This window comes from Garra rufa, chromosome 20, assembly GCF_049309525.1.
Source record: "Garra rufa chromosome 20, GarRuf1.0, whole genome shotgun sequence".
NCBI lineage: Eukaryota > Metazoa > Chordata > Actinopteri > Cypriniformes > Cyprinidae > Garra > Garra rufa.
In genome coordinates this window covers 10,388,196-10,414,695 of record NC_133380.1, presented here as the reverse complement: position 1 = coordinate 10,414,695, position 26,500 = coordinate 10,388,196, and the positions used below count along the sequence as shown (strand labels likewise).

The window sequence follows — 26,500 nt, the reverse complement described above, 5'->3', positions numbered from 1 at the left end:
CCTTGGATTGTTTTTTGATAATGTCGGATGAACATTTGCTGGATGGAAAGAAAGAAAATGAGATCATGAAAAAAATAAAAAATTAGGTTTTTTAAACCAGACTAACCATATCAATCTTGCTGTCATTCATCAGGATTCTGGCACAAAGGAGGAAGGCAAACATCAGCTTGTGTTTCTCAAAAAGGCTGCGACAGACGTTACTGTACAAGCTGAAGGTGAAGAACTCATTAATGTTGAAAATACGCTCCTTCACGTTATCTGTGGGGAAATAAGCCAAGATAGTTCATCAGAAATTATATTGTTTATTAACTAATACTGTAAATGTCTATAAGATAATGCCTAAACTCTAAACCTTGGTATACACTTCCGTTCAAAAGTTTGGGATCAGTACGATTTTTAATGTTTTTTAAAGAAGTTTTTTCTGCTCATGAGGGCTGTGTTTATTGGATTCAAAATACAGAAAACAACAGTAATATTGTGAAATATTATTGTAATTTAAAGTACTGGTTTTCTATTTGAATGTACTTTAAAATAGAATTTATTCCTGTAATGAAAAGCTGAATTTTTCAGCCTCATTACTTCACTCTTCAGTGTCACACGATCCTTTAGAAATCATTCTAATATGCTGAATTATTATCATTGTTGGAAACAGTTGTGCTGCTTAGTATTTTTTCAGGATTCTTTAATGAATAAAATGTTAAAATGAACAGCATTTGTTTAAAATAGAAATCTTTTATAACAATATACACTACCATTCAAAGTTTGGGGTCAGTACATTTTTTCTTTCTCTCTCTTTGAAATAAATTAATACTTTTTCTCAGCAAGCATTTGTTAAAAAGTGGTAGTAAAGACTAAATATTTCTATTTTGAATAAATGCTGTTCTTTTAAACTTTTTATTCATCAAAGAATCCTGAAAAAATATCACGGGTTCCAAAAAATATTAAGCAGCACAACTGTTGCCAACGGATCATGTGACACTGAAGACTGGTTGATGAAAATTCAGCTTTGCATCACAGAAATAAATTATATTTAAAGGTAAATTAAAATGAAAACTGTTATTTTAAATTGCAATAATATTTCAAAATACTACTTTCTTTTGTATTTTTGAATTTTTTTTAAGAGACTTCTTAAAAAAAAACATTAAAAATCTTGCTGATCCCAAACTTTTGAATGGCAGTGTAAATCTTATAGGTATAGTTTCAAAATGTAAAAAAAATAATTTTTTTTAAATTTATAACACTGGAAAAGTAATGTAAATTGAATAAAATTTAAAAAAACTCCATTGTTATTCTTATAATAAATATACATTTTTATAGTTCTTCCAAGCTCTAAAATATTTTATTGGGTAGAAAAAACCTGGAAACAACTGGAGAAGTTATGGGGCCTTTAAATATTGTTGTGGGCCTCTGTCTAAATCTCTAAAAAACATTTGCAGGTTCTTCAATGCTGAAGGTCAATAACAGAGGGACATGTGTTCACCTGCTTTCTTTGAGTTGGCAATGCCACTCATGAAAATCCCCAGGAACCACTCCAGAGAGTACTGGTACATGGGGTCCACAACTGACAGATCTGACACACAGAAGAAGAGGATCTGTGCTCTGACAGCGACTGGGACGTATTCTAGACGTGTGGCGTCAATGTCCCTCTCAGTTGCCTCAGCTGCAGTCACTTTAGCCTAAAATTTGAAATTAGATTTCCACAACAGATGCTAAAATATTCGCTCACCTAGAAAGGAAGATAAAAGCATTTCTTTTAGACATACTTGAATTTCTTCAGCTTTGACTTTGGAGGCCGCAAGCACTCTTATCAGCTCCTCGTCATCAACAGGGTTTCCTTCTGAAGAGCTCAGTCGGAACAGGATCTGATCTTCTATCTCCTTTAACTCCTGTTTCATTTGTGCGTTACTTACAATGAGTTGGTTCTTCGCCCTTTCTAGATCAGGTCTCTCTTCAGCTACAAGACACCCTAGTAGCTGATCCTCTAGTCCACTGTATGAACATTCACAGAAGCCCAACACACACAAACAACACAATTCAAAATCCAGCTCTCAACCTAAAAGCCATCATGTTTATGTTTCAAGAAATTTGGAAGCAGCACCTGGGTGAGAGGGTGAAGTTAATGAGAGTCACTTTAGTAGAGATCTCCGGTGAGTAATGTGGGTTGGGCAGCTTAGTGGTGATGTACATCTTGAAGTCATCATGATAGTGAATGACAGTGTCTCCGAGCTTTAGAACTATGTTGCCTTCATGGGTATATGTCTGAAGAGCATACACTCAAGGTTCATATAAACATTGATTGTCTAACACTTTAAAAATACAGTATCTCACAAAAGTGAGTACACCCCTCACATATCAGCAACCATTTTAGTATGTCTTCTCAAGGGTAATACTATAGATATCAAACTTGGATATATTTTAGAGTAGTCAATGTGCAGCAATGTACTGTCCTCTGAAAATAACTCAACATACAGCCATTATTGTCAAAATAGCTGACAACAAAAGTGAGTACACCCTAAGTGATAACAGCAGTATGTTGTTTAACCATGCAAAGCCAAATGTCCTATTCATCATGTTTATGTTTTTGTCTGCTTGACAGGACCATACAAACTTGTGTATCTTGTATAAGAGTAGTTAAAATTAGGTGTTTTAAGTATAATTCTCTCATAGTGACCACTGGATGTTCAACATGGCATTTCATGGCAAAGAACTTTCTGAAGATTTAAGAATTAGAATTGTTGCTCTCCACAAAGATGGCCAAGGCTATTATAGGTTCAGTAACACCCTGAAACCGAGTTACACTACAGTGGTCAGGTTCATACAGAGGTTTTCCAAGATGGGTTTCATTTGGAACATGCCTTGCAAGGGTCGATCAACAAAGTTAAGCACTCGTTCTGTGCATCAGGTGCAGAACCTGGCTTCAAAAAACAGATGCGTGAGTGCTGCCAGCATTGCTATAAAGGTTGCAGAAGTAGAAATCAGCTCAGACCATACTTTGCACACTGCAACAAGTCGGTCTGCATAGGTGTCGTCCCAGAAGGAAGCCTCATCTGAAGCGGGCTCACAAGAAAGCCCGCAAACAGTTTGCTGTAGACAACCTGTCCAAGAGCGTGAATTACTGGAACCATGTCCTGTGGTCTGATGAGACTATAAGATAAACTTGCCTACTCAAGCATGGTGGTGGTAGCAACATGGTCTGCATGAGTGCTGCTGTTACTGGGGAGCTGCAGTCGAGGGAAACCTGGATTCCATTATTTACTGTACATTCTGAAGCAGAGCATGACACCTTTCCTCCAAAAACTAGGCTGAAAGGCAGTTTTCTAACATGATAACGATCCCAAACACACCACTAACATGACAACAGCCTTGCTGAGGAAGCTGAGGGTGAAGGTGATGGGGTGGCCAAGTATGTCTCCAGACTTGAACCCTATTAAGCACTTGTGGGGCATCCTCAAGCGTAAGGTGGAGAAGCACCATGTGTCTAACGTCTAGCAGCTTCGTGAGGAGTAGAAAAGGATCCCAGCAACAACATGTGCAGCTCTCACTTCCATGACCAGGATGATTAAGGCAGAGCCAGATAACAATGGTGCTAACACAAAATATTGACACTTTTGACAAGTTCACTAAGGGTGTACTCACTTTTGTTGCCTTATTTTATGATTTATTTACACAAAAGAGTGATGTATACCTGTCGTAGGAGCACAGGGTCCAATGCAGGGTCTAGTTCCTCCCCGACATTCTCCAGCAAGCAAGGCTTTCCAAAGCGGATAGCATTTTCTAAACTGCGCAGGAAGTCTCGATCACTCAGCTTCATCACAGCTAATGTGTTATCACGCTCCTGCGGAAACAGAACAAAAACAAAAAGTCCATGAGAAAAGGCAAAAACAAAAATTGCATTAGGGTAAATTATACAGTACAATACACATAATACTATTTGAACGCTTAGTCGTTAAAAATGTATTTTGTTTAGGAAATTAATATTTTTATTCAGCAAAGATACATTAAACTGATTAAAAGTGACATGAAAGATATTTAGAGTGTTACTATGTTGTAATATGGTTTCTGTTTCAAATAAATTACATTCTTTTGCACTTCTCAAAAAAATGGTATCCAAAAAATATAAAGCAGCACAACTGTTTTAACACATAATAATAATCAGAAATGTTTCTTGAGCAGCAAATCAGCATATTACAATGATTTCTGAAGTATCATGTGACACTGAAGAGTGGAGTAATGGCTGTCAAAAAATCCAGATTTGTCACCATAAGAATAAATTACATTTTATTATATATGAAATTAGCCTTGGTGAGGATACAAGACTTCTTTAAAAAAAAAAAAAAAAAAAAAAATTTTTAAATGATTGACATAAACTTTTGGACACTAGTGCATGATTCAGTTAGTTAGTTTTGTTATGTAAGTTTAAAAATGTTTTTAGTATAATTCTGTACAATTCTTACCATGTTCTTAATCCACTTGTTGGCCTGTCCCTGTGGATCGATAAACAGAGGCCAGCGCTGAGAGTATTGTGTGATTACTCCATTCTCCACAGAAAGACTATCCTTGGGCAGCCCTGCAATCTACACACAAAATTACACACATAAATACATCTAATGGTAATAATTAGCATTTTTACATAAACATGTCAGAATTTATATCTATGCACTGAAGTACTAAGTGTTGGTTTCTAACCTGCCAAGAGCGGATCTTGACTTTGTCTCCCAGGGTGCTGATCAGGTTGGGCCGTTCTGTGTGAGGGACCGCCAGTTCTTTAAAACCCCTGAGCCACTCCTCAGCCATCGCTAAACGATATTCTCCCTGCAGAAATCATATTTACATCTACTTTCCCTTTCCATGGGTGAATCTCACAATAAAATGTTAAAGATAAGATTTTTGTGCATTTCTGGTAATGACAGGAAAACGTGCTTGTTTGTCAAGAAAAAGAGGATCTTTTGATTTTAGACTGAAATATGACCTGGTTTTGAACAGGATTTGTAAACAACCACCCTCATAATTAACTCATTCAAATATTTAAACATCTTTCTACCCAACATGCATTTTCCCTGCCACACTCCCACACACTCACAGTGAAGGGTCCGAGGTAAGCTACGTATCCTGCAGCGAGCAGCACATCTCCTGCCACGTTATTCACCATGTACTCCAGCTGCTCAACCGTCTCTCTCCAGCGCACCTTCTCATCAGCCAGACCACCAATCAGCTGCCACACACAACAACATCAATGTGCTCAGTACAAACTCAAAGTATAGTAAACTTCTAAAAACAATTCACTAGTTATATACACTACCAGTCAAAACTTATTGAACAGGAAGGTTTTAATGTTTTTTTTTTTGCCTATTTGCTCATTAAGCCTGAATTTATTTGATCCAAAGTACAGCAAAAACAGTAAATATTTTTACTATTGAAAATAACTGTTTTCTATGTGAATATATTTAAAAATGTAATTTATTCCTGTGATTTCACAGCAGATTTTTTAGTATCATTACTCCAGTCACATGATTCTTCAGAAATCATTCTAATATTCTGATCAAAGAATCCTCAAAAAATGTACTCAACTGTTTGAAATATTATTAATAATACAAAATGTTTCTTGAACAGCAAATCAGCATATTAGAATGATTTCTGGAGAATCATGTGACGCTGAAGACTGGAGTAATGATGCTGAAAATTCAGGTTGATCACAGGAATAAATTATATTTTAAAATATTTTCAAATAGAAAGCAGTTATTTTATATAGTAAAAATATTTCACAATATTACTTTTGCTGTATTTTGGATCAAAAAAATGCAAGCTTAGTGAGAAGAAGACAATTCTTTAAAAAACATTAAACATCTTACTGGTAGTGTATATCATACTGATGCAAATTTGACAGTTTGACAGGCCAATGTTGCAGTGAGATAAATGGGAAATTAAATAGTTCAGATGGTTTTCCTCTACTCGCCTTATCTGCACGGATCAATCTGACCTCACACAGTTGACATTTGGCATCAAGCTCATCTCTCTTGCTCAGACATTCATGATACTTAGCCTGCAGGGTGGCAATGCCCTCCTCTACAGCTGCTAGTTTTTCCTTAGCATCATCTAGAATCCGCTGTGTTACAGCTAGATCCTCCTGAGATTCTTGCAAGGCTTGCTGCTCACACACACACAAATAAAACACAAAACACAATAAATTGTTCAAATTAGCCTCAGTTTTGATCTGTTCACAACAACTGAACAGCTTTAGGCAAAAAAGTGCTTAAAACGAGACTGACACAGACATACAGTGGTGGCCAAAATTATTAAAACACTAGTATTTTCACCAGCTAAAAAGGGTTTTAAGACAGTTATTTCTCTTTTGCTGTAGTGTCAGTAGGAAATATTGGTTTACATTTTCAAACATTCATTTTGCCATTCATTGTAATAATCCAGGGAGTCTGACAACAGCCAGTGCTCCACACAGATCTGATCTCATCATCGTCCAGTCTGTTTGGAATGACATGAAGAAAGAGAACAAACTAAGACAGACTAAATCCAGAAGATTTGTGGCAATGTCTCCAAGATGCTTCAAAACACCTACCTGTAAAGCTACCTGAAAAAATATGTGCAGGTGCTCCTAGGGCAAAAACTGCTTTAAATGCAAAGGATGGTTGCCAGCATCCACATTTTACAGCATTTTAAGTGCCCAAAACTTTTAACAGTACTGTAGCTTTGCAGGTAGGTTTCTTGAAGAATCTAGGAGATGTTGCCACAGTTCTTCGGGATTTAGTCTGTCTCAGTTTGTTCTGTTTCTTCATGTCATCCCAGACAGACTGGATGATGATGAGATCAGATCTCTGTGTGGAGCACCAGCTGTTGTCAGACTCCTTGTGCAAACAAAAATCTCACTGGATTATTACAATTAATGGCAAAATGAATGTTTGGAAATGTAAACTGATATTTCCTCTTGACACACTACAGCAAAAGACTGACTTAAAATAACTGACTTAAAACCATTTTTTAACCGGTTGAAAATACTAGCGTTCTAATAATTCTGGCCACCACTGTATAAAAACCAATACACAAATCAAGCATGCACATTTAAGCTAAACAATGGATTTAGCAGAAAGGAATCAAGCTCCTACCCGTTTGGGCTCTACAGATCTGGCCACAAAATGGTACACATGCATTGCGCGCACCCACTGGCAGATAGAAGTACAGGCTTTGGACACCTTGGCGATTGAGTCAGGCTGGAACTCTGGGTTGTCAATGTAAGGCTGCACTTGTTTGATCACCGCATCTGGGATGTTGTCCTGTGGGATAAAAGACAATGGAAATTATACATTTCAGGCTTTCAGTTAACAATTCTAATGCCAACATAAAAATGTTAAAATCTCACCTTGTCATACTTGAAGAGACCATCCAGAAACTTTCCTGGATCCTGCAGAAGGCCCTTTCCTGCATCCCAGTAGTCATCAACCTTCTCTCCAAGTTTCTCTCCTGCAACTTTCTTGGGTTTGATACCCTTCAGGATACAGACAGCTTCTATAACCAGCTTCACTCCTTGAGGAGGCCTCTGTAGAGCCCGGACCTACAGTATGTATCAAACACACACCTCACCTTGTGAGCTGGCATGACCAGAACTTTGCAGTATTTTCGATATTTATGATGTATGCACCTCAACGACATCATTCTTTTTTAGTGACTTCAGGCTAGCGAGGGCAGCGTCCAAGGCAGGAAGTGCTTCATTCAGATCTTTCTGAGCGTCATCAGCGATGGCCTGTGCCACACGAGCCTTTTCAGTGGCTTTAGCTTCCTCAGCCTGCACTGCTACACGGGTCTCCTCAGCTACCACTGTATCTTCCTACACACACACACACACACACACACACACACACACACACACACACACACACATATCTCAGACAACAAAAATCAACATGGAATTTTATTCACTCATGCTTGCATTCTTAAATTGATTTATTCACTTTTATTTTCTCCATGGTGATCACAGTGTCCTTGGCTGCTTCCTCCAGCTGAGGCCTCATCATCTCCAGCTCTTCCTGCATCTTGCTCACATCCTCTGCTGTACTCAGCAACTACAGACATATAGTCAAAGTCAAAAGTTTACATAAACCTTGCAGAATCTGCAAAATGTTATTTATTTTACCAAAATAAAAGGGATCATATGAAATGTATGTTATTTTTATTTAATAAAGACATTTACATATCCAACACAGAAAAAATAGTTGAATTTATAAAAATGACCCTGTTCAAAAGATTACATACACTTGATTCTTAATACTGTGTTTTTTTGTTTAGTGATCCCTTGTTTGTCCTGAACAGTTAAACTGTCTGCTGTTCTTCAGAAAAATCCTTCAGGTCTCACAAATTATTTGGTTTTTTAGCTTTTTTGTATACTTTTGTAACGCTTAACTTATTTTGTCTTATGGGAACATGTAAGTATTTTCTGTAGCTTCTGAAGGGGCAGTACTAAATAAAAAAAATATACTAACTAAAGGCAAAATAAGACAAATGTACACATCTTCATTCAAAAGTTTACACCCCTGGCTCTTAATGCATCATGTTTCCTTCTGAAGCATCAGTGAGTGTTTGAACCTTCTGAAATAGTTGCATATGAGTCCCTCAGTTGTCCTTAGTGTGAAAAGATGAATCTCTAAATCATACAGTCATTGTTGGAAAGGGTGCTGAAAAATGCTGAAAAACCAAAGAATTTGTGGGACCTAAAGGATTTTTCTAAAGAACAGCAGGCAGTTTAACTTTTCAGGACAAACAAGGGACTCGTGAACAACTATCACTAAACAAAAAAACACAGCTGTGGATAATTCAGGTAACAACAGTATTAAGAAGTGTATGTAGACTTTTAAACAGGGTCATTTTTATAAATTCAACTATTATTTTCTTTTGTGGACTATATGTGAATGTCTTTTATGTTAAATACCTTACTCAGGTCAGTACTAAATAAAAAATATTATGCATTTTATATGATCTTTTTTATTTAGCTAAAACAATGAACATTTTGCAGATTCTATAAGGTGTATGTAAACTTTTGACTTAAATAAAAATAAAACACGTTTGTAGATCATGTAGAATGTGCCCGGAGATGTTTCCCAAATCACCTTGTCCAAGCCAGTTTTCATTCTCTGACGAGCGCTGTGTAGCTCCTGCTTCTTCTGGCCAATCAGAGATGAGAAGATGCCGAGTAGCTCCAAATAACTCTTAGGAGTGACATAGTTGTAGCGGGAAAGTTCAGCCAGGTACTGCTCACACTTCTTGGACACCATTTGATGGATCTCAACACACATCAGTGCCTATATAGAGAGACAACACATCAGTTTGAAGCTTTGTATATATCTACACATACATATTACACACTTTTACTGACCAGGCTTTGAATGGCCGTGGGGCTGGCCTCCAGTTCTGGAAGCTCATTGAGGAATGATGTTGCTACAGACTGTAGTGCCTCCTGTGGCCATGCACTGAACCAATCAATAGTGCAGCAGTTGACAAGTGAGGGGAACTGCCTGAGGCGAGCCCTGAACACTTCCCCTACTGGACTGTAGATGGAGACAGAGAACAGAGATCTTGAGACACTTTCCAACTGTCTACTGTACATTTCAAGCTGAAATATTATGGGATATCTTTCTAACAAATGAAACAACAGACAAAAAAATCTAGTTTTACACTAGCTCTATTAATATGATGTTAAACCTCATGCAGAGAACAGTGTGGATGTTACTGCGGACTCTCTTGATGTAGGCTGCTATGAGGTTAGCTTTGGTGGGCTGCTGGCCCATGTCCTGAACCACAGGTTTCATGGCAGTCAGGATACGCTCCTGCTCCTCTGAAGTATAAAGATTGGGCACGTCGCCTGAGTTCAGGATGTTATTTACATCCTCCAGGAAAGATTCGCTCTTAATCTGAAAACCAACAGGAAGAAGAAATGTGTTTAAGACTTGGAGCAAGTTGTTTGCCGTGTCAAGGTGATTTTCTTGCAGATAAATCTTTTAGGAACATAGGAACATTTCTGAATCATGTGACACTAAAGACTGGAGTAATGGCTAGTAAAAAGAGTAAACAATAGCCTTAGTGAGCATAGAAGACTGCACATAGTGGTGGCCAAAATTATAAGAACACTAGTATTTTCACCAGCTAAAAAGGTCAGTTATTTCTATCTTTTATAATCTAGAAAATATCAGTTTACATTTCCAAGCATTCATTTTGCCATTAATTGTAATAATCCAGTGAGATTTTAGACAAGGAGTCTGATCATCATCATCCAGTCTGTCTGGAATGATATGAAGAAACAAAACAAACTAAAACACACTAAATCCAAAAGAACTGTGGCAACATCTCCAAGATGCTTCAAGAAACCTACCTGCAGAGCACCTAGGGTAAAAGCTGCTTTAAATGCAAAGGATGGTCTCACCAAATGTAATTTAATTTAGTTAATAGAAGTTAGTTTATAAAGAAAATCTATTTATGACATTATTTTTGACAGCATCCTCATTTTACAGCACACTGGATTTAGTCTGTCTTCAGTTTGTTCTGTTTCTTCATGTCATTCCAGACAGACTGGATGATGATGAGACCAGATCTCTGTGTGGAGCACTGACTGTTGTCAGACTCTTTGTGCACACAAAAATCTCACTGGATTATTACAATTAATGGCAAAATGAATGTTTGGAGGTGTAAACTGATATTTCCTACTGACAAACTACAGCAAAAGATAGAAATAACTGACTTAAAATCGTTTGTAACTGGTGAAAATACTAATGTTCCACTATAAATCTAGTGTATAATGCGAAAGTGTTTATAATCGGTGCTCTCACCTGTGTATCTACAAACAGGAAGGTGATTTGCACATTCTTTAAACCAGCCTTTAGCATGATGCTCTTGATGTCCTCTCTCCACTCTAGGAGGCCATAGTTCTTGGAGAGTTCAATCTGGAAGCACTCATATTCAGCCCTGACAATATCAGAACAGTCACAATCAGAAAATCTGTGTTCAACATTGAAGCCATAGATGAGGTGTATCACTTATGGATGGTTTCCAAATGGACTTATGACTGAATGTTCAATATTATGCTGGAATATAATGACAGGAGTCACACTGTAATCATTTCTTTGTGGGTGGCCATGTATAGAGACATTTTCGAGTCAATTATCTAAAGTATTAACTTCAGTTTGGGCTCTAGCTAGTGGCTATTATCATATGTAGCCCCTTTGAACACATTCTAGCAATATAATGTATTATATGTCACAGTTTATTAGATGTGCTCAGATAGTTGGTAGTAATACTGAAGGTTGCTCGCATATGCGTTCCAGGCATGAAATAATAATTCTTTTCAGTTCTACATGGGTGGCAGATCAATTCAAGCATTTTAACAAAAGTATTGATGTCATAATCGTTAAGGTTTAAACACAGGGGGTCAGTATGACTTCTGGTTTTGATAAAATGAAGCCTTATTCAACTGACTCTCATTAGTGATGCTAATTATATTTTAAGGGTTCAGCATAATAACTTCTCAGCTCTCACATGTGTGTGGCAAGCCTGGTAAGGGACTGGCGTCCACTGCCACCAACTCCTAACAGCAAAGCATTCCCCAGGGGCTGGCGCAGGATACGGCTGATACGACACACATGCTGTATGGCGTCCATGAACAGCACCAGCTTCATCTTAGTGGTGCTGGTCTGGTTATAATCATCCATGTACTCCTCCATTACATGGGCCAGCTGTATTAGTGGATACAGAACAAAACTTCAAAAAACCTTTTGATTTAAAAAAAACCCCAAAAACAAATATTTTCTGCTAAATACTTATTAAAGCAAGCAAAATGCCAAAAAATAAAGATGTTAAATTTCTTTCAGAAATGTAATATCCACACAATTTGAGGTAGCCTATCATTTATACAGTGCCTTGCAAACATATTTATACCCCCTTCATTTTTTTTCACATTTTGTTGTTGCTGCCTTATGTTAAACTGCTTTAAAATACTTTTTCCCACATCAATCTACACTCCCTAGATCATAATGGAAAGGAAAAAATTGGTTTTAATATCTTTGCAAATTTATAAAAAATAAAAACTTAAATTATTCATACCCTTATCTGATACGATTGAAATTTAGGTCAGGAACATTCATATTGCTTGTAGATGTTACTACACTTCAAAAAATTAAATTGAATGGGTATGATTTGAAAGGTCTAACAGCTTAAAATGCATATCAGAGCAAAGACCAAGCCATGATGTAAAAACACTGCCTGTAGAGCTCAGAAACAGGACTGCATCAAGCAAGCCACACATCTGGGTAAGAGTTTAGAAAAAATTCTGCTGCATTAAATGGTTCACAGAAGCATGTAGTCTTCATTACCCTTAATGGAAGAAGTTTGAAACAACCATAACTCTTAGAGCAGGCCTTCTGGCCAAACTGAGCAATTGATGGAGAAGGGCTTTGGTTAGAGTGGTGACCAAAGCTGATAGTCACTCGAGTTGAGCTCCATGTATATATATGCAGGTAGGAGAAACTTACAGAAGATCAAACATCACTGCAACACTCCACCGATCTGGGCTTTTTGGCAGTGTGGCCTCTCCTCAGTAAAGACACATGAAAACACACTTGAAATTTGCAAAAAAGCACCTAAAGGACCCTCAGACTGAGAAACAAGATTCTCTGGTCTGATGAACCTCAATTTCAAGCAGCATGTTCGAATGAAACCAGGCACTGCTCATCACCTGCAGATTACCATCCCAAACGTAAAGTGTGCTGGTAGCAGCCTCATGCTGTGGGGCAGTTTTTTAGTAGCAAAAACTGAAAAACTCATCAGAGTAGAAGGAAGGCTCAATGCACAAAAATAGTGAGAGAGCCTTAATAAAAACTCAGTCCAGAGCATTCATAACCTCAGACTGGGCAGAAGCTTCACCTTACAAAATGACAATGTCCCTAAGCACACAGCAAGAGTGGCTTATAGACAACTATGCGAATGTCCTTGAGGAGAAAAATATTTCTAGAGAAACCTGAAAATGTGCATCTGCCCCAACCAACCTGACAGACCTTGAGAGGTGAAGAATTGAGGAGAAGAATGGAAGATAATTGCCAAATGTTTATGTGCAAAGCTTGTCGCATCACACCAAAAAGACTTGTGGCTGTAAAGGTGCTCCATCTACGTACTGAGTTAAGGGTATGAATACTTACTGTATGCAAAGTACTTATTTCCATTTTTTAAATTTTAACAATTTTTTTGACAATTCTGTTTTAACTTTGTCAATATGGTGTATGGAGTGTAGATTGATGTGGAAAAAAGTAATTTAAAGCAGTTTAACGGGATAGTTCACCCAAAAATGAAAAATTGATGTTTATCTGCTTACCCCCAGGGCATCCAAGATGTAGGTGACTTTGTTTCTTCAGAGGAACACAAACAAAATTTTTAACGAAAACCGGTGCAGTCTGTCAGTCAAATAATGTGAGTGGATGGGCACCAGACCTTTAAAAGTAAACAAAAACATGCACAGACAAATCCAAATTACACCCTGCTCTTGACGATACATTGATGTCCTAAGACACGAAACGACCGTTTTTTGCGAGAAACTGGACAGTATTTATAGAATTTTTTACCTTTTATACACAGCCATGTCCATCTGTCCTGAGCATGAGTTTAGCATCAGGCACGTCACATGTGTACGCACTCTGGCGTAGTATACGCAAACGCCGGAAGCGATCTGTCGCATCTATACAACACTTATTGTTTACACAGTGCACAGAGATTATGGGTATAGCGGCTATTCAAAATGGTAATTACTTGCGCTTATCCTGATTGTTCAAACTGATTCAAAGCTAAAAGATTACGTTTGCTTGCACAAACTCATCCGGGACTTTTCACCGATTTCCCCTTACGGCGTTTGCGTATACTACTCCAGAGCGCGTACACGTGTAACGAGCCGGATGAAAAGCTCGTGCTGAGGACAGATGGAAGTGGCTGTGTATCAAAGGTAAAAAATTATATAAATACTGTTCAGTTTCTCGCAAAAACTGATCGTTTCGTCTCTTAGGACATCAATGTATCGTCATGAGCAGCAGGGTGTAATTTGGATTTGTCTGTGCATGTTTTTGTTTACTTTTAAAGGTTTGGTGCCCATCCACCTCCATTATTTGGCTGGCAGACTGCACCGGTTTGAGTTAAAAATCTTTGTTTGTGTTCTTCTGAAGAAACAAAGTCACCTACATCTTGGATGCCCTGGGGGTAAGCAGATAAACATCAAATTTTAATTTTTGGGTGAACTATCCCTTTTAACATAAGGCAGCAACATAGGGGTATAAATACCTTCACAAGGCACTGTATATGTAGCCAACATGTAACCAAATTAATACAAGGGCAATGTACGCCCAATTTACCTTTTCTCTATCTTCAATCAGCCGGTAAACCTTTACAGCCCCAGGGAACATGAAGTCCCCATATAGCACTGGCTGGGTTGGGATCACCTCCTCAATCTTGCACCCAAACTCCTGTATGTGAGTGTGGAGGAGTTGGTCAAACCACTTTCTGTCCTCATCACTGACCAGTCGATCCTGGAACACCCTGCAGCTCTCATGATACCAAAGCTGCAATAGCTGTATTTTATTCTGAGTAAACAGAGATGACACAAAAGATTTGAATAGATAAAACATGAAATATCCTATAAACTATTTGATTCATTAATGGTGGTACCTCTATTTTCACAGCATCTGCCATCAAGATGCCTTGGAAGACTTTTGACAGGTCCCTCAGGTTGAACGTATAGTGGGATTTAGCAGGTGTGGGTAGGAGAGCAGAGGTAATAGTGGAGTACACCCTGATGGTAGCATCCACTAGTGGTTCGTTGAATGGTTTAATTTCTGGAACCTTCTCTAGAAATCATAGATACAAATGATTTTGTGTTAGAAAATCTATTTTGCAAGTGTGACATATACAGTACTTCAGTACTTGTTGCAGAAAGACATTAGTAACTTATATTTGTAAAAGAAATGTGACATTTAGTGGTTTAGTCTTTCTTTTTGGTCTCTCTGACTATCTGTTTCTCTCCCTGTATCAAGCTTACTGCCTGGGTCCTTTTTACTCATATTTCCATCTGTAAAAATAAAATAAAAAATTAACAAATCAGAATATCAAAGGCATTGTTATTTAATGCTACCAAAGCTCCTGACAGATGTTTCCTGTTGAATACCCACATTAAAATACATTCATATCTAGATGCCCGCATGATGACTGTCACTCACCCATCCAGTTCCCCAGGATGGTGGAGAAGATCTTCCTCTTGCTGGCATCCTCCATCTCAGTGAAGGACAGGAAGTTGAAGTGGCGTGTGAAGCGTTGAGTGATGGGGTTTCTGCCCCCGCCAGGAGGGCCCATGGCACATGCAAAGTTTATGTCAACAAGGTTTTTAAATGTGCCTAGTAAACACAGAAGATGAATCAGATTTTTAATAGAATTAAGTATTTTTTCTCAGAATTGCATGATACAAACTCACAATTATGAGTTATAAGGTCAGAATTGCTTGATATAAACTCACAATTATGAGTTATTAAGTCAGAATTGAGTGATATAAACTCGCAATTGTAAGTTATAAAGTCAAAATTGTGAGATATAAACTCACAATTCTGACTTTTTTCTCAGAATTGTGTGATATAAACTTGCAGGTTATAAAGTCAATAACGTTGCCTGAAGTTCTCAGAATTCCGAGTTTATATCTCACAATTCCGACTTAACAACTCGCAATTGCACGTTATAAAGTTAGAATTGTGATTCTGAGAAGAAAGTCAGAAGTTTATGTCTTGAAAATAACTGTTTTGTACGGAAGCGCATTGCTGGCACTAAATAAAATATTTTTTTATCTCACAAATCTGACTTTTTTCTCAGAATTTCGTGATACAAACGGTCAGTTATGACTTTTTTCCTCAGAATAAAGCCAAAATTCTGAGATATAATCTCTGAACTGCAAGAAATAAAAATTACAATTCTGAGATATAAACTCACAATTCTGAAATTATTTTCTCAGAATTGCGAGTTTAACTCACAAATGCATGTTTTAAAGTCAGAATTACAAAATATAAACTTGCAATTCTGAGAAAAAACATTGAGTTTATCTTGCATTTCTGACTTGTCAGAATTGCGACTTTATTCCTCAGAATTGAGTTTATAAAATTGAGTTTATATCATGCAATTCTAAGAAAAAAGTCAGATTTGCGAGTTTATATCACAATTATTACTATAACTCGCAAATTCGAGTTTATTTAATACAATTCTGACTTAATTTCTTAGAATTCTGAGAAAAAAGTCAGAATTGCGAGACAAAAAAAGTTGCAATTAACTTTTTACATTTTTTATTCGGTGGCTAACTTTTTCAATAGCAATTGCATATACAGTATGGATTCTGCATGCTAGATGCATACTAGATTTGCAAACACACCTATCTGTTTCCTGTCATACCAGCCTCCATGATCCATCCACTGGCGCAGGAGTTCAATGGGAGGCTGAGCTCCATATGTTTCCAGCATGGGCATGTTCAGATCATCAATAAAGAAAATAAAATATTTCCCCAAAGGAGGCCCAAACACACCTTTACGTCTGCAAGTGAGATACATGTAAATACAAAATCTAGTAATGAAAACAATATGTATGTAGAGAAATTGATAAGAGACAGTGAAAGAACCTTCTGTCAAGTTTGCTGTCGATATAGTCTTGAGTCTGGTTAGCGGAGGTGCGAGCAGAGAACATTAAAAAGTGAGTGATGTACTCAGCAGGCATGTTCTTGAGAAGTTTGTCTGATATGGTCAGGGTCTTTCCTGTGCCAGTTGGCCCGATGCACAAGACCTGACAAATCAAAGAAGTAAGCAAGCTCAGCAGCACATACGTAAGACATTATGTTGACTGCATGTAGAATGAGAGTCAAAACTACCCACAGGCTTTTTATTGGAAAGCAGCATGTCTATCAGGAAGGACATGCGAACCGTGTCGACTGTGGGCACAATGATGTCAGAGTAGCTAGTTTCTGGGGTGATGACCACTTCCTGGGCATATTTCATCCAGTTGACCCATTGTACCTGAAGCAATTAAATAATCAAATGCATGTATGTTTATTCTACCATTTAAAAGTTATTTCATTTCTACTAACCAAAAATGTCTTTCAAAAATTTATTCTGTCATTAATTACTCACCCTCATGTCATTCCAAACCCGTAAGACCTTTGTTAATCTTTGGAACACAAATTAAGATATTTTTGATTAAATCCGAGAGCTTTCTGACCCTGCATAGACAGCAAGGCAACTAAAACGTTCCCAGAGCCAGAAACGTTACTACATTGTTAAAATAGTGACATCAGTGGTACAAATGTAATTTTATGAAGCTACAAGAATATTTTTGAGCGCTTTTTGTGAATACTTTTGGGTCTGAGAACATTTCAGTTGCATTGATGTCTATGCAGGGACAGAAAGCTCTTAGATTTCATCAAAAATATCTTCAATTGTGTTCCAAAGATGAATGAAGGTCTTACAGGTTCGGAACAACATGAGGGTGAGTAATTGACAAAATTAAATTTTTTGGCTGAACCATTCCTTTAATTTCAATATTCAAGAAAATATTCTCACCTTCCTCTCTTTTTCCTCCTCCTCCTCCTCCTCCTCATCAAAACAACTTATTCTTGCATCATCTAAACAGTAATCGTACACTAGTCCCTCCTCAGGGAAACACAGTTGGACCTGAAAAACACACATACAAGGTTTGCAAAACCCAGTGTGCAGCTCCGAATAAATAAACTTAATAATAAAAAATATTTGAATACTCTCTGGCTCTCTGGTTTAATTATCTATTCTACAGCATGTAAATCACTGCTGATAGCACCGAGCTTAATGATAAATTTATGCTGCTATTGACCTTTTCTTCAACCATCTTGCCCCTGAGCCATGAACTGAAACGTTGGCAGCTGGCAACATCTCCTGTAGCTCCAACACTCCATACGAGTGAAAAAATAAACCAGGGCTCAATCAGCTCCTGCAGCCTAGACAGCTTCTCCTGGGAAGGGGGCTTCTTACCCTGCCCACAAAACACACACAAAAATTTGTTTAACAAGGAATACATTTGTTTAACCACTGTAATATTAAAAAGTTTTTGAGGTCTCTGACCTCTCGTGGGATGAAGGGCTGAAAGAAACAATCAAGCAGTTTAAGCAGAGAGCAGGTAAGATTGCTGTCCATGGAGGCGATCACCTCCTTCACTGATTGTCTGACAAATTTGATGGAGTCCTGAGGCAACACATAACAACACCTCAATAAAATACATACTTTACATCATGTTCACTTTTAGGCTATAGACCACATAAACTACAGTGCTTATAATTCAACTTATAGTGTTTAATTAAAAATATGTAAAACACCACATGTCCAAACCTGTAAGAACCTAGTGAAGAGAGAGTTGAGTTGATCTGTGTAGGGCTGAAACGTGTCAGGAATGGTGCAGAGCCAACATTCTGTGAATGGAGTCAGACCCAGAATACTGGGCTCAAGATACACCATGCCACATCGAGAAACTGTGGCAGGAGACGCCACTGCCAAATCCTGCACCTCAAACATCATAGTCATCACCTGAGGTTTTCAAAAGAAAAACACAAATGAGTACAACACAGAGAGGCAAAAAGTGGCAAAAAGTGGAAATTCTCATACGTCAGAGAGTTTGATGATCTCTCCAGAACTCAGACACAGTTTCTTATTGTCATCCAGGACTGTGTTCATGTTCTCGATCCACACAGCATCCACCGGTCCATCAAACATGTACCACTTCTTCTCCAGGTCCATAGAGGCAGCTCCATCCCGAATGAGACAAGACAGTATCCCATCTGTCCTGTAATTAAACAGTGTTACTTTTAACAACCTGTATAGTAAGCTTTTTTCTTCAAGGTGTTCACTTCCCGAACAAAAATTTACAGATAATTTACTCGCCGCAAGGAGGATCAGGCGCCCTTAAAAAAAAAAGTTAAAACAGAAATGTAGGATGACTTTAAAGTTGGAAAAAAGTGAGATGGGAGTTTTTCGACATACCCTAACTTCCATGAACCGGAATACACAGAGTTCAAGCAGAGCTAGACAAGATGAGTGTTTGAGGTTAAAAAGCATATAAATTCTCATTTTTATTTAGAAATTAACCCATTGTTTCACCAAATAAGACCCTTCCTAGGCTGGGATCGTTTAGAGCCCTTTGAAGCTGCATTTAAACTGCATTTTGGAAGTTCAAACTCACGGACACCATAGAAGTCCACTATATGGAGAACATTCCTGAAATTATTTCCTCAAAAAAACAATTTCTTTATGACTGATGACAAGGGGGTGAGTAAAATATCTGTAAAATTTTGTTCTGGAAGTGAACTTCTCCTTTAAGATATGACAGTATAAAACTGAGAGGTGTAAGAGTGGGAGAGAGGGGACATGATCAGCAAAGTGATCCCGAGATGGGACTTTAAGTCAGGTTGCGCTTTAGGCAACCTGAGTCAACCTGTACAGTATTGGTAATACAAAAAAATCCAGAGTGCACTCACCACTCATGAGTAAGCTGGTCAAATTCACCGTAAAGCTGTCCCATAGTGATGGATTTTGGGTTGAGCACGTAGGTCTGTACAGACTCATATACTCCTCCACTAACTGAGGGTTGGCCTTTCAGGGCTGTTATTGCTGCTCCCAGCACTTCATAACACTATAAACAAATTTCAAACCAGAATTTGGCATTTTTGTTGCAGCTTTTTCATTTGTGCACTAGTAATGTAATGGTTATCAATATCACGGTATCATGATAACAAAATCATCAAAATCAACGTGGTCACATAACGATATGAAACTTACGGGCAAAAAGTTTTATTTTTTAGATATATTTAAAATTCTTACTCTAACATAAAAGGTCTTTAAAGTTGTGTTTTGGACCATTATGCTTTGGCACAGTATCTGTCAAGCAAACTTAAAACTCGAAAACAGAATATGGCTTAATTCCTTCATCAAGTCATGCATTTCAAAATGAAGCACACACTTCGTCCAGGTGATCAGCTCGTGATCCAGTGTTTTCCGCGCCTCAGAACGGCTCAGTTCACGGTGAATGCAGTGAACTTGCTGTGAGTTTAGCGTGCATTTGGGAATGCAACGGCCAGCAATTATGCTTTATTTTAGCAGCAGATGAATACAGCATTTCACTAGATTTGTAGTGACTTTTCCTTCAAAATAAAAGCTCTACTGCCGTTTCCGTCAAAATAAAAGCTTAAGAGTGCATTATGAATTGCTGACAGCTAGCGGTTTAAATGGGTAACGTTACTGCAGTCCAAATACAAAATATCTCTTTCAAGTGTAGAAATTAGGAAAGTGTTGTAATTTTCCAACTGTAGTGTAAGGCAAAAATAATATACCTATGAAATATTCATTTTCATTTATTTCACATTGCAAATGTTTTATGGCTATTACTTTCATTATTGTTGTTCTTCCTTTCTCCTATTATTATTATATTCTAATTTGTTTGGCTTTCCAAAACACTATGAATGTAATTTAGGCTGAGACAGTATACCACAAATAAAAAGAGGATTGAGTCCCCTTTAAATTTCAGAATTTCAAAATTTTTTCTGATGTTTTCTTAGTTAAGAAACATGGGTTGGAGCTCTTTATTTTGAACTCTCAAAGTGCATTAGATAGAATAATTTAACTTTAAAATGTACAGAATTGTAATTTTATCCCAAGTATTCTTTTCTCTTTTTTTAAATATCGCAATAAGTATAGTATTGTGGACTTTATATTGAAATATTATCATATCGTGAGATTTTGATATTGTTACATTCCTATGTACTAGTGAAGCTTACCTTTGTTTTGCCAGAGCCTGATGGTCCTACCAACATTAGACCATGTCTGACTACAGTGGTCTCATACAATTGAATACACTTGGTTATAAAGGCTGCAAGACAAAAAAAAAAAAAAAACACTAAAAATGAATTTCCTGTCTAATCAGTTTAGCATTTAAAATGACTTTTTCTCCGAATTATAGCACTGGAGCAAATGGGCATCAAAAATATTTAGAGCTGTTAATAATTCCACATGATCATTTTGGTAAGAAATATGATTTGCTATTGTTTTCTTCTGTTCCCTTATCCACCTTTTTCTTTAACATGGAAATAAGCCTATGGGTGGTACTTCCAGTTCATTATCCGCTATAGGGAAGAAACGGGAAGTAATAACGGTAAAACTGTTTGCACTTCAAAACCAATGTGTTCATAATTAGGATAATACATTAAAATAATATAGTAAGACACACCAGTCAATATGATACTTTTGTACTTTTTGTACAGCTAAAAATAGCTGGATACAAATAAGACTGGAAGCCAAACCCATAAATGGCCATAAATGGCCATATCCACTCTCACAGGAAGAAAAAGGTGGATACATAATATAATTCTCCCACACACTCACCATCCACATCTTTAAGGCACTTGGTTGCACAGACATTCCTGATGGACTCTTCTAGGGTACCATAGTCTATTGGCTCCTCACGGATCTTGGGAAAGAGGTCGGACACAATACCATTGAAGAGCTTGAGGTCGTCCTGAAGGAACTTTGGTACATTGACATCTCTGATGGCACGCAGACATATCAGCTCCTGCACAAAAGTCATACAATCGGTTTAGCAGCAGATGGTTTGTGAGATTAAACTGCAGAAACAAAGTTTAACAACTTAAAAAAAAAATACTGCAGTGCAAACACGCTTACAAAGATGGTTTGTGAGATTAAACTGCAGAAACAAAGTTTAACAACTTTTTAAAAAAATACTGCAGTGCAAACACGCTTACAAAGATTGTGTATCATCAAACCTCATTCATATCAGGATTTTCTCTCTTCAAGTTTCCAGCGGCAGAGATTACAGTTTTTACAGCTCTCATCCCAAAATCATAGTGGTCCTATAATTGACAACATTCAACAAATTGAATTTCACACAAAGCTAATTCTGGGTTAACAAGTAGATGAAGCCTGAGTAAACAAGCAGAACAAATAGAAGAAACAAGGCTACACATAAAAGTCAAACCTGTGAGCTGAGCTGTTCTGAAGACAGTTTGAAGGTGCTGGTGATTTTTTTGGACAGGACTTTGGCATCGCTAAAGCCGAATGAGTAAAGAGAGATCTCTGCTATCATGGCGTAATCAGGGATCATCATAGCCACGGGACGGAAGAGGGCCTAAGAAACACATACAGTACAATCTCAGCCAGTCTTTTTTTATATTAAGCTTCACATTGCAGTTGGCGAGTTCTGTACATTTAAATGACCTTTAAATTATCTGGTAGTTCAGTGCGACCAGCATAACCAGGATTCATAGTGATGAAGACCGCACAGGACGGGACAAGAGGGATTTCCATGCCCTCAAATACAAATCTCTTCACCTGAACACAACAAACAGGACATCAAGGTTTTCTACCCCTTATTTCCAATGAATCTTCATGACTTACACTACCAGTCAAAAGTTTTTGAACAGTAAGATTTTTAATGTTTTTTAAAGAAGTCTCTTCTGTTCACCCAGTCTTCATTTTTTTGATCCAAAGTACAGCAAAAACTGTAAAATTTGTAAATATTTTTACTATACAAAATTAACTATTTTCTATTTGAACATAATTTAAAATATAATTTATTCCTGTGATCAAAACTATATTTTCAGCACCATAACTCCAATCTTCAGTGTCACATGATCCTTTAGAAATCATTCTAATATGCCAATTTGCTGTTCAAGAAACATTTCTTTTTAGTATTATCAATATTTAAAACAGTTGAGTATATTTTTTAAGATTATTTGATGAATAGAAACCATTACTCTAAAATAAAGAGCTTTTGTAACATTATACACTATTCCATTCAAAAGCTTGAAGTCAGTATAATTTTTCTTTAATTAATGGTAAAGACATTTATAATCTTACAAAAGATTTCTATTTCAGATATACACTGTTTTTCTGAACATTCTATTAATCAAACAAACCTGAAAAATTCTACTTAGCTGTTTTCAACATAATAATAAATGTTTTTTGAGCAGCAAATCAGACTATTAGAATGATTTCTGAAGGATCATGTGACTGGAGTAATTATGCAAAAATTCAGCTTTGAAATCACAGGAATAAATTACATTTTAAAATATATATTTAAATAGAAAACAGTTATTTGAAATAGTACAAATATTTCAAAATGTTACTGTTTTTGCTGTACGTTGGATCAAACAAATGCAGGCTTGGTGAGCAGAAGTGACTCATTAAAACATTAAAAAATCTTACTGTTCAAAAATTTTGACTGGTAGTGCATGTTCCAAAAAACAAGCTTTGCATGTATGATAGTGTTAAGACAGTAAGCCTCACATGTGTGATTTTACTCACTCTTTGCTGCTGGGCTTTTTGGATGGTTGTGATCTGTTGTGCCACAACTGATAAAACCTCCACATCAATTCGATTGAACTCATCAAAGCAGGCCCAGGCCCCTGAACTAGCCAAGCCTTTGAGAAACTTGCCCATGGCTATGAAATCTAGCTGATCAGAGCAGTTAAAAACTACAGTCTGGATAGCCAGAGCTTTGCCCAAGTCTTTAGTGGTCTCTGTTTTTCCTGTACCTGCAGGGCCCGCCGGGGCGCCTCCAAACTTTAAGTGAAGCGCACCAGTCAGGGTTAGGTAGCACCTGTGTGATGGACAGACATTATATGGGATTTTAATTTCTAACACAGAAAGTATCCTGTAAAATACTTTTCTTTGAAAAGCATATGTTCAGTTACGTATAATGAAGTTCAGTTTTCTAAATGTCACCTGTCTGTCAATGGAGTGATAACAAGCCGTCCTGAGTTACCAAGGTACTCATAACCATACAGGAACTCGGCATTCACTGCTCTGATGTAAAGGTCATCACGCCAGTAATATCTATGAAAACACATTAACATTAACACATATAAACTCTGATGTCTCTCTCTCTATATATACATATATACACACACACACACATATTATTACTTTTACAATACTTCTATACAGCAAAGATGCATTAAATTGATCAAAAAAGATATTTATAACATTAGCACAGCTGTTTTTAACATTGATAATAATAAGAAATGTTTCTTGAACAACAAATCTACTTTAACAACAGCTATTTTAAATTGTAATAATATTATTGTCTAACCTCAGTTGGCTGATCCACTCAAAGTCATTGACACTGGACACTTTCTCTTCAACCAGCTTTGCTGCCACATCTTTAGCATGCACTTCAATCACAATGAGTGCAGAAAGTACATTTCGCTGCATCTTTGACAGACGACCCCGGACTAGTTGCACCAAATCTCCCAACTATATGGGCATATACAAACACACACTTTAACTTAGATCCAATGTTTTCTTTTTAGAATATACAATATTGTAATGCACAAAAACATCCACAAACATGTTTAAAGGGATAGTACACCCAAAAACGAAAATTCTGTCACCTAACACCTAACAACTCACCCTTATGTCGTTCCAAACCTGTAAGACCTTTGTTCATCTTTAGAACACAAATTACTCGTAACTTTAAAAAATTAAGATTGAACCACTGATGTCACATGAACTATTTTAACAATAGCCGCTTTTCCACTATCGGGCCGAACCGTTCTTAGAACGGTCGGGTACAGTTCCAGTTGTGTTTCCACCTGAGCCTGGTACGGCACGGAACGATTACAAACCGTTCTCGGCCCGGAATTCTCGGCACGGTTAGATAACCGTGCTGAACCGGGCTGGTAAAATGCGTTTGCATGGCGTCGCCACTCTGTTGCCTGGCTACAAGTTTCTCTATGGCTAAGCGGGTGCGCAGTAAACAGATACGGTAAATATAAATACAAATGGCTGAGACACTTTGGTCTGTGGATGAAACATTTGCTCTTATATTGATATTTGGGCAGAAAGAAAAATTCAACAACAACTGGAGGGTGCAAAGAGAAACGAAAAGGTTGTTTTATTATAATAGAGCAGTATCTTGCAGAGAAGGGCATTAAGTTTCAAAACAGTGCCGCGAAAAAAAAAAAAAACTCAAACATACATATTGCGTCCAAAAGGACAATAACAGTAGAAGCGGGGCTTGCATTACCAAGGCAACGACTGACTCATTTGTATTTACATTCCAAATAGTTCCGTTATCTGCACCGCAGTGGAAAATCAAACCGTATCCGTGCCGACTGGCCCGAATAGGCACGGAACAGAACGGTTACGCATTGAGAACGGTTCGGCCCGATAGTGGAAAAGCGGCTTATGTTCTTACTATGTTTCTAGACCTGCAACGTGGTAGTTGCATTGCTGTCTATGCAGGGTCAAAAAGTTCAAAAGTAACTTAATTTGTGTTCCGAAGATGAACAAAGGTCTTACGGGTTTGGAACAACATGAGGATAAGTAATAATGACAGAAATATCATGTTTGGGTGAACTATCTCTTTAATTGTTTAGAAACAGTCTGCACCTGTGTCTGTAGCTGTGGATAAAGCCGATCAGCAAGGTCTCCCTTATCCAGAGACTCTGACACCTCTTGAGTCCAAAATGTTTGACAGCCAGCGATCACCACTTGACCAGGCCAGGACAACACCCACTCTGTACGAGGACGCTGCAGGCAGGGTTGACACTTTATATCAGAACAATCACTGGCAACATAAAGTACCAGTTATGATAATAGTGCATTTTGGAAATCTATGGTGATTCATTCTGATTAAAGGGCCATTTATATTAAACAAAGAAAAACTAAGTTTACATTTGTTTTAGCAAATGCACTTTGTTTAACATCACAGATATTTCATGTACAAAATATAAAATGACACTTACCTCAACATAGGCTTGCAGCGAGCGACTAATGTTGTCTCTTACACTAGCCTTCATAGAGTTCTCAACTTCCCGCAACCAATGCTCCACATTCCCAGATGGAGACACAGGGGTGCACAACTGGACTTCCTCTCCCTCAGCAGAGTACATGTGTGTGATCAGCAGATCTGACTGGAACTGGAGCTGCATGTCGTACAAAAGATTTCATAATTTCTGACATTAATTGACATATTCTGCCATGGTTTTTACTTACATGGTAAATATCTAATATGGTAAACATTACAGCAAATAAGATCATGACTCACCCGGGCAACGTTCTCAAAGCATTTGCGGAGATGTGGCTGCACTGCTGTTGGATCTTTAGTCTGAGATAAAATCTCCAGCAACTCATCATCTGATAAAAAGTAAAATCTACAACCAGAAAACAAGAGAGTTCTTTATGGAGGCCCAAATGTAATTGTGACTTTTTTCTCACAATTCGGACAATTTTTCTCGCAATTGTGAATTTACATCTTTTACATTTTTATGGGTTTTTTTGTGAGTTTATATCTTTTAAACTCGCAACTGCATGTTTATATCTCACAATTCTGAGAAAAAAAGTCAGAATTGCAAGTTTATAACGAGTTTACATCTTTTTCATTTTTTTCCTCAGAATTGCCTGATACAAACTCA

At 37.4% G+C, this 26,500-nt stretch overlaps 1 protein-coding gene across 1 annotated transcript in view; it reads right to left on the bottom strand.

Annotated features, from left to right (window-relative positions):
• Window positions 1–26,500, bottom strand: part of dnah1 (dynein, axonemal, heavy chain 1) — a 56,343-nt gene that overhangs the window by 7,515 nt on the left and 22,328 nt on the right. Inside the window, exons 23-63 of the mRNA XM_073826387.1 lie at window positions 26,134–26,239; window positions 25,832–26,011; window positions 25,476–25,616; window positions 24,175–24,338; window positions 23,808–23,918; window positions 23,388–23,682; window positions 22,299–22,412; window positions 22,060–22,209; window positions 21,848–21,934; window positions 21,450–21,636; window positions 20,846–20,937; window positions 19,550–19,704; window positions 18,681–18,858; window positions 18,408–18,602; window positions 18,144–18,263; window positions 17,896–18,054; window positions 17,610–17,720; window positions 16,926–17,066; window positions 16,676–16,836; window positions 16,433–16,590; window positions 15,243–15,416; window positions 14,695–14,873; window positions 14,382–14,609; window positions 11,530–11,726; window positions 10,824–10,959; window positions 9,703–9,911; window positions 9,377–9,548; window positions 9,111–9,302; window positions 7,959–8,069; window positions 7,649–7,834; window positions 7,370–7,561; window positions 7,116–7,283; window positions 5,954–6,145; window positions 5,081–5,212; window positions 4,687–4,812; window positions 4,455–4,574; window positions 3,686–3,835; window positions 2,099–2,259; window positions 1,764–1,989; window positions 1,481–1,676; window positions 107–258 (exon numbers count right to left, since the gene is read on the bottom strand). Coding sequence (XP_073682488.1) covers window positions 107–258; window positions 1,481–1,676; window positions 1,764–1,989; window positions 2,099–2,259; window positions 3,686–3,835; window positions 4,455–4,574; window positions 4,687–4,812; window positions 5,081–5,212; window positions 5,954–6,145; window positions 7,116–7,283; window positions 7,370–7,561; window positions 7,649–7,834; window positions 7,959–8,069; window positions 9,111–9,302; window positions 9,377–9,548; window positions 9,703–9,911; window positions 10,824–10,959; window positions 11,530–11,726; window positions 14,382–14,609; window positions 14,695–14,873; window positions 15,243–15,416; window positions 16,433–16,590; window positions 16,676–16,836; window positions 16,926–17,066; window positions 17,610–17,720; window positions 17,896–18,054; window positions 18,144–18,263; window positions 18,408–18,602; window positions 18,681–18,858; window positions 19,550–19,704; window positions 20,846–20,937; window positions 21,450–21,636; window positions 21,848–21,934; window positions 22,060–22,209; window positions 22,299–22,412; window positions 23,388–23,682; window positions 23,808–23,918; window positions 24,175–24,338; window positions 25,476–25,616; window positions 25,832–26,011; window positions 26,134–26,239 — 6,604 coding nt within the window. The remainder of the gene's footprint in view (window positions 1–106; window positions 259–1,480; window positions 1,677–1,763; window positions 1,990–2,098; window positions 2,260–3,685; window positions 3,836–4,454; window positions 4,575–4,686; window positions 4,813–5,080; window positions 5,213–5,953; window positions 6,146–7,115; window positions 7,284–7,369; window positions 7,562–7,648; window positions 7,835–7,958; window positions 8,070–9,110; window positions 9,303–9,376; window positions 9,549–9,702; window positions 9,912–10,823; window positions 10,960–11,529; window positions 11,727–14,381; window positions 14,610–14,694; window positions 14,874–15,242; window positions 15,417–16,432; window positions 16,591–16,675; window positions 16,837–16,925; window positions 17,067–17,609; window positions 17,721–17,895; window positions 18,055–18,143; window positions 18,264–18,407; window positions 18,603–18,680; window positions 18,859–19,549; window positions 19,705–20,845; window positions 20,938–21,449; window positions 21,637–21,847; window positions 21,935–22,059; window positions 22,210–22,298; window positions 22,413–23,387; window positions 23,683–23,807; window positions 23,919–24,174; window positions 24,339–25,475; window positions 25,617–25,831; window positions 26,012–26,133; window positions 26,240–26,500) is intronic.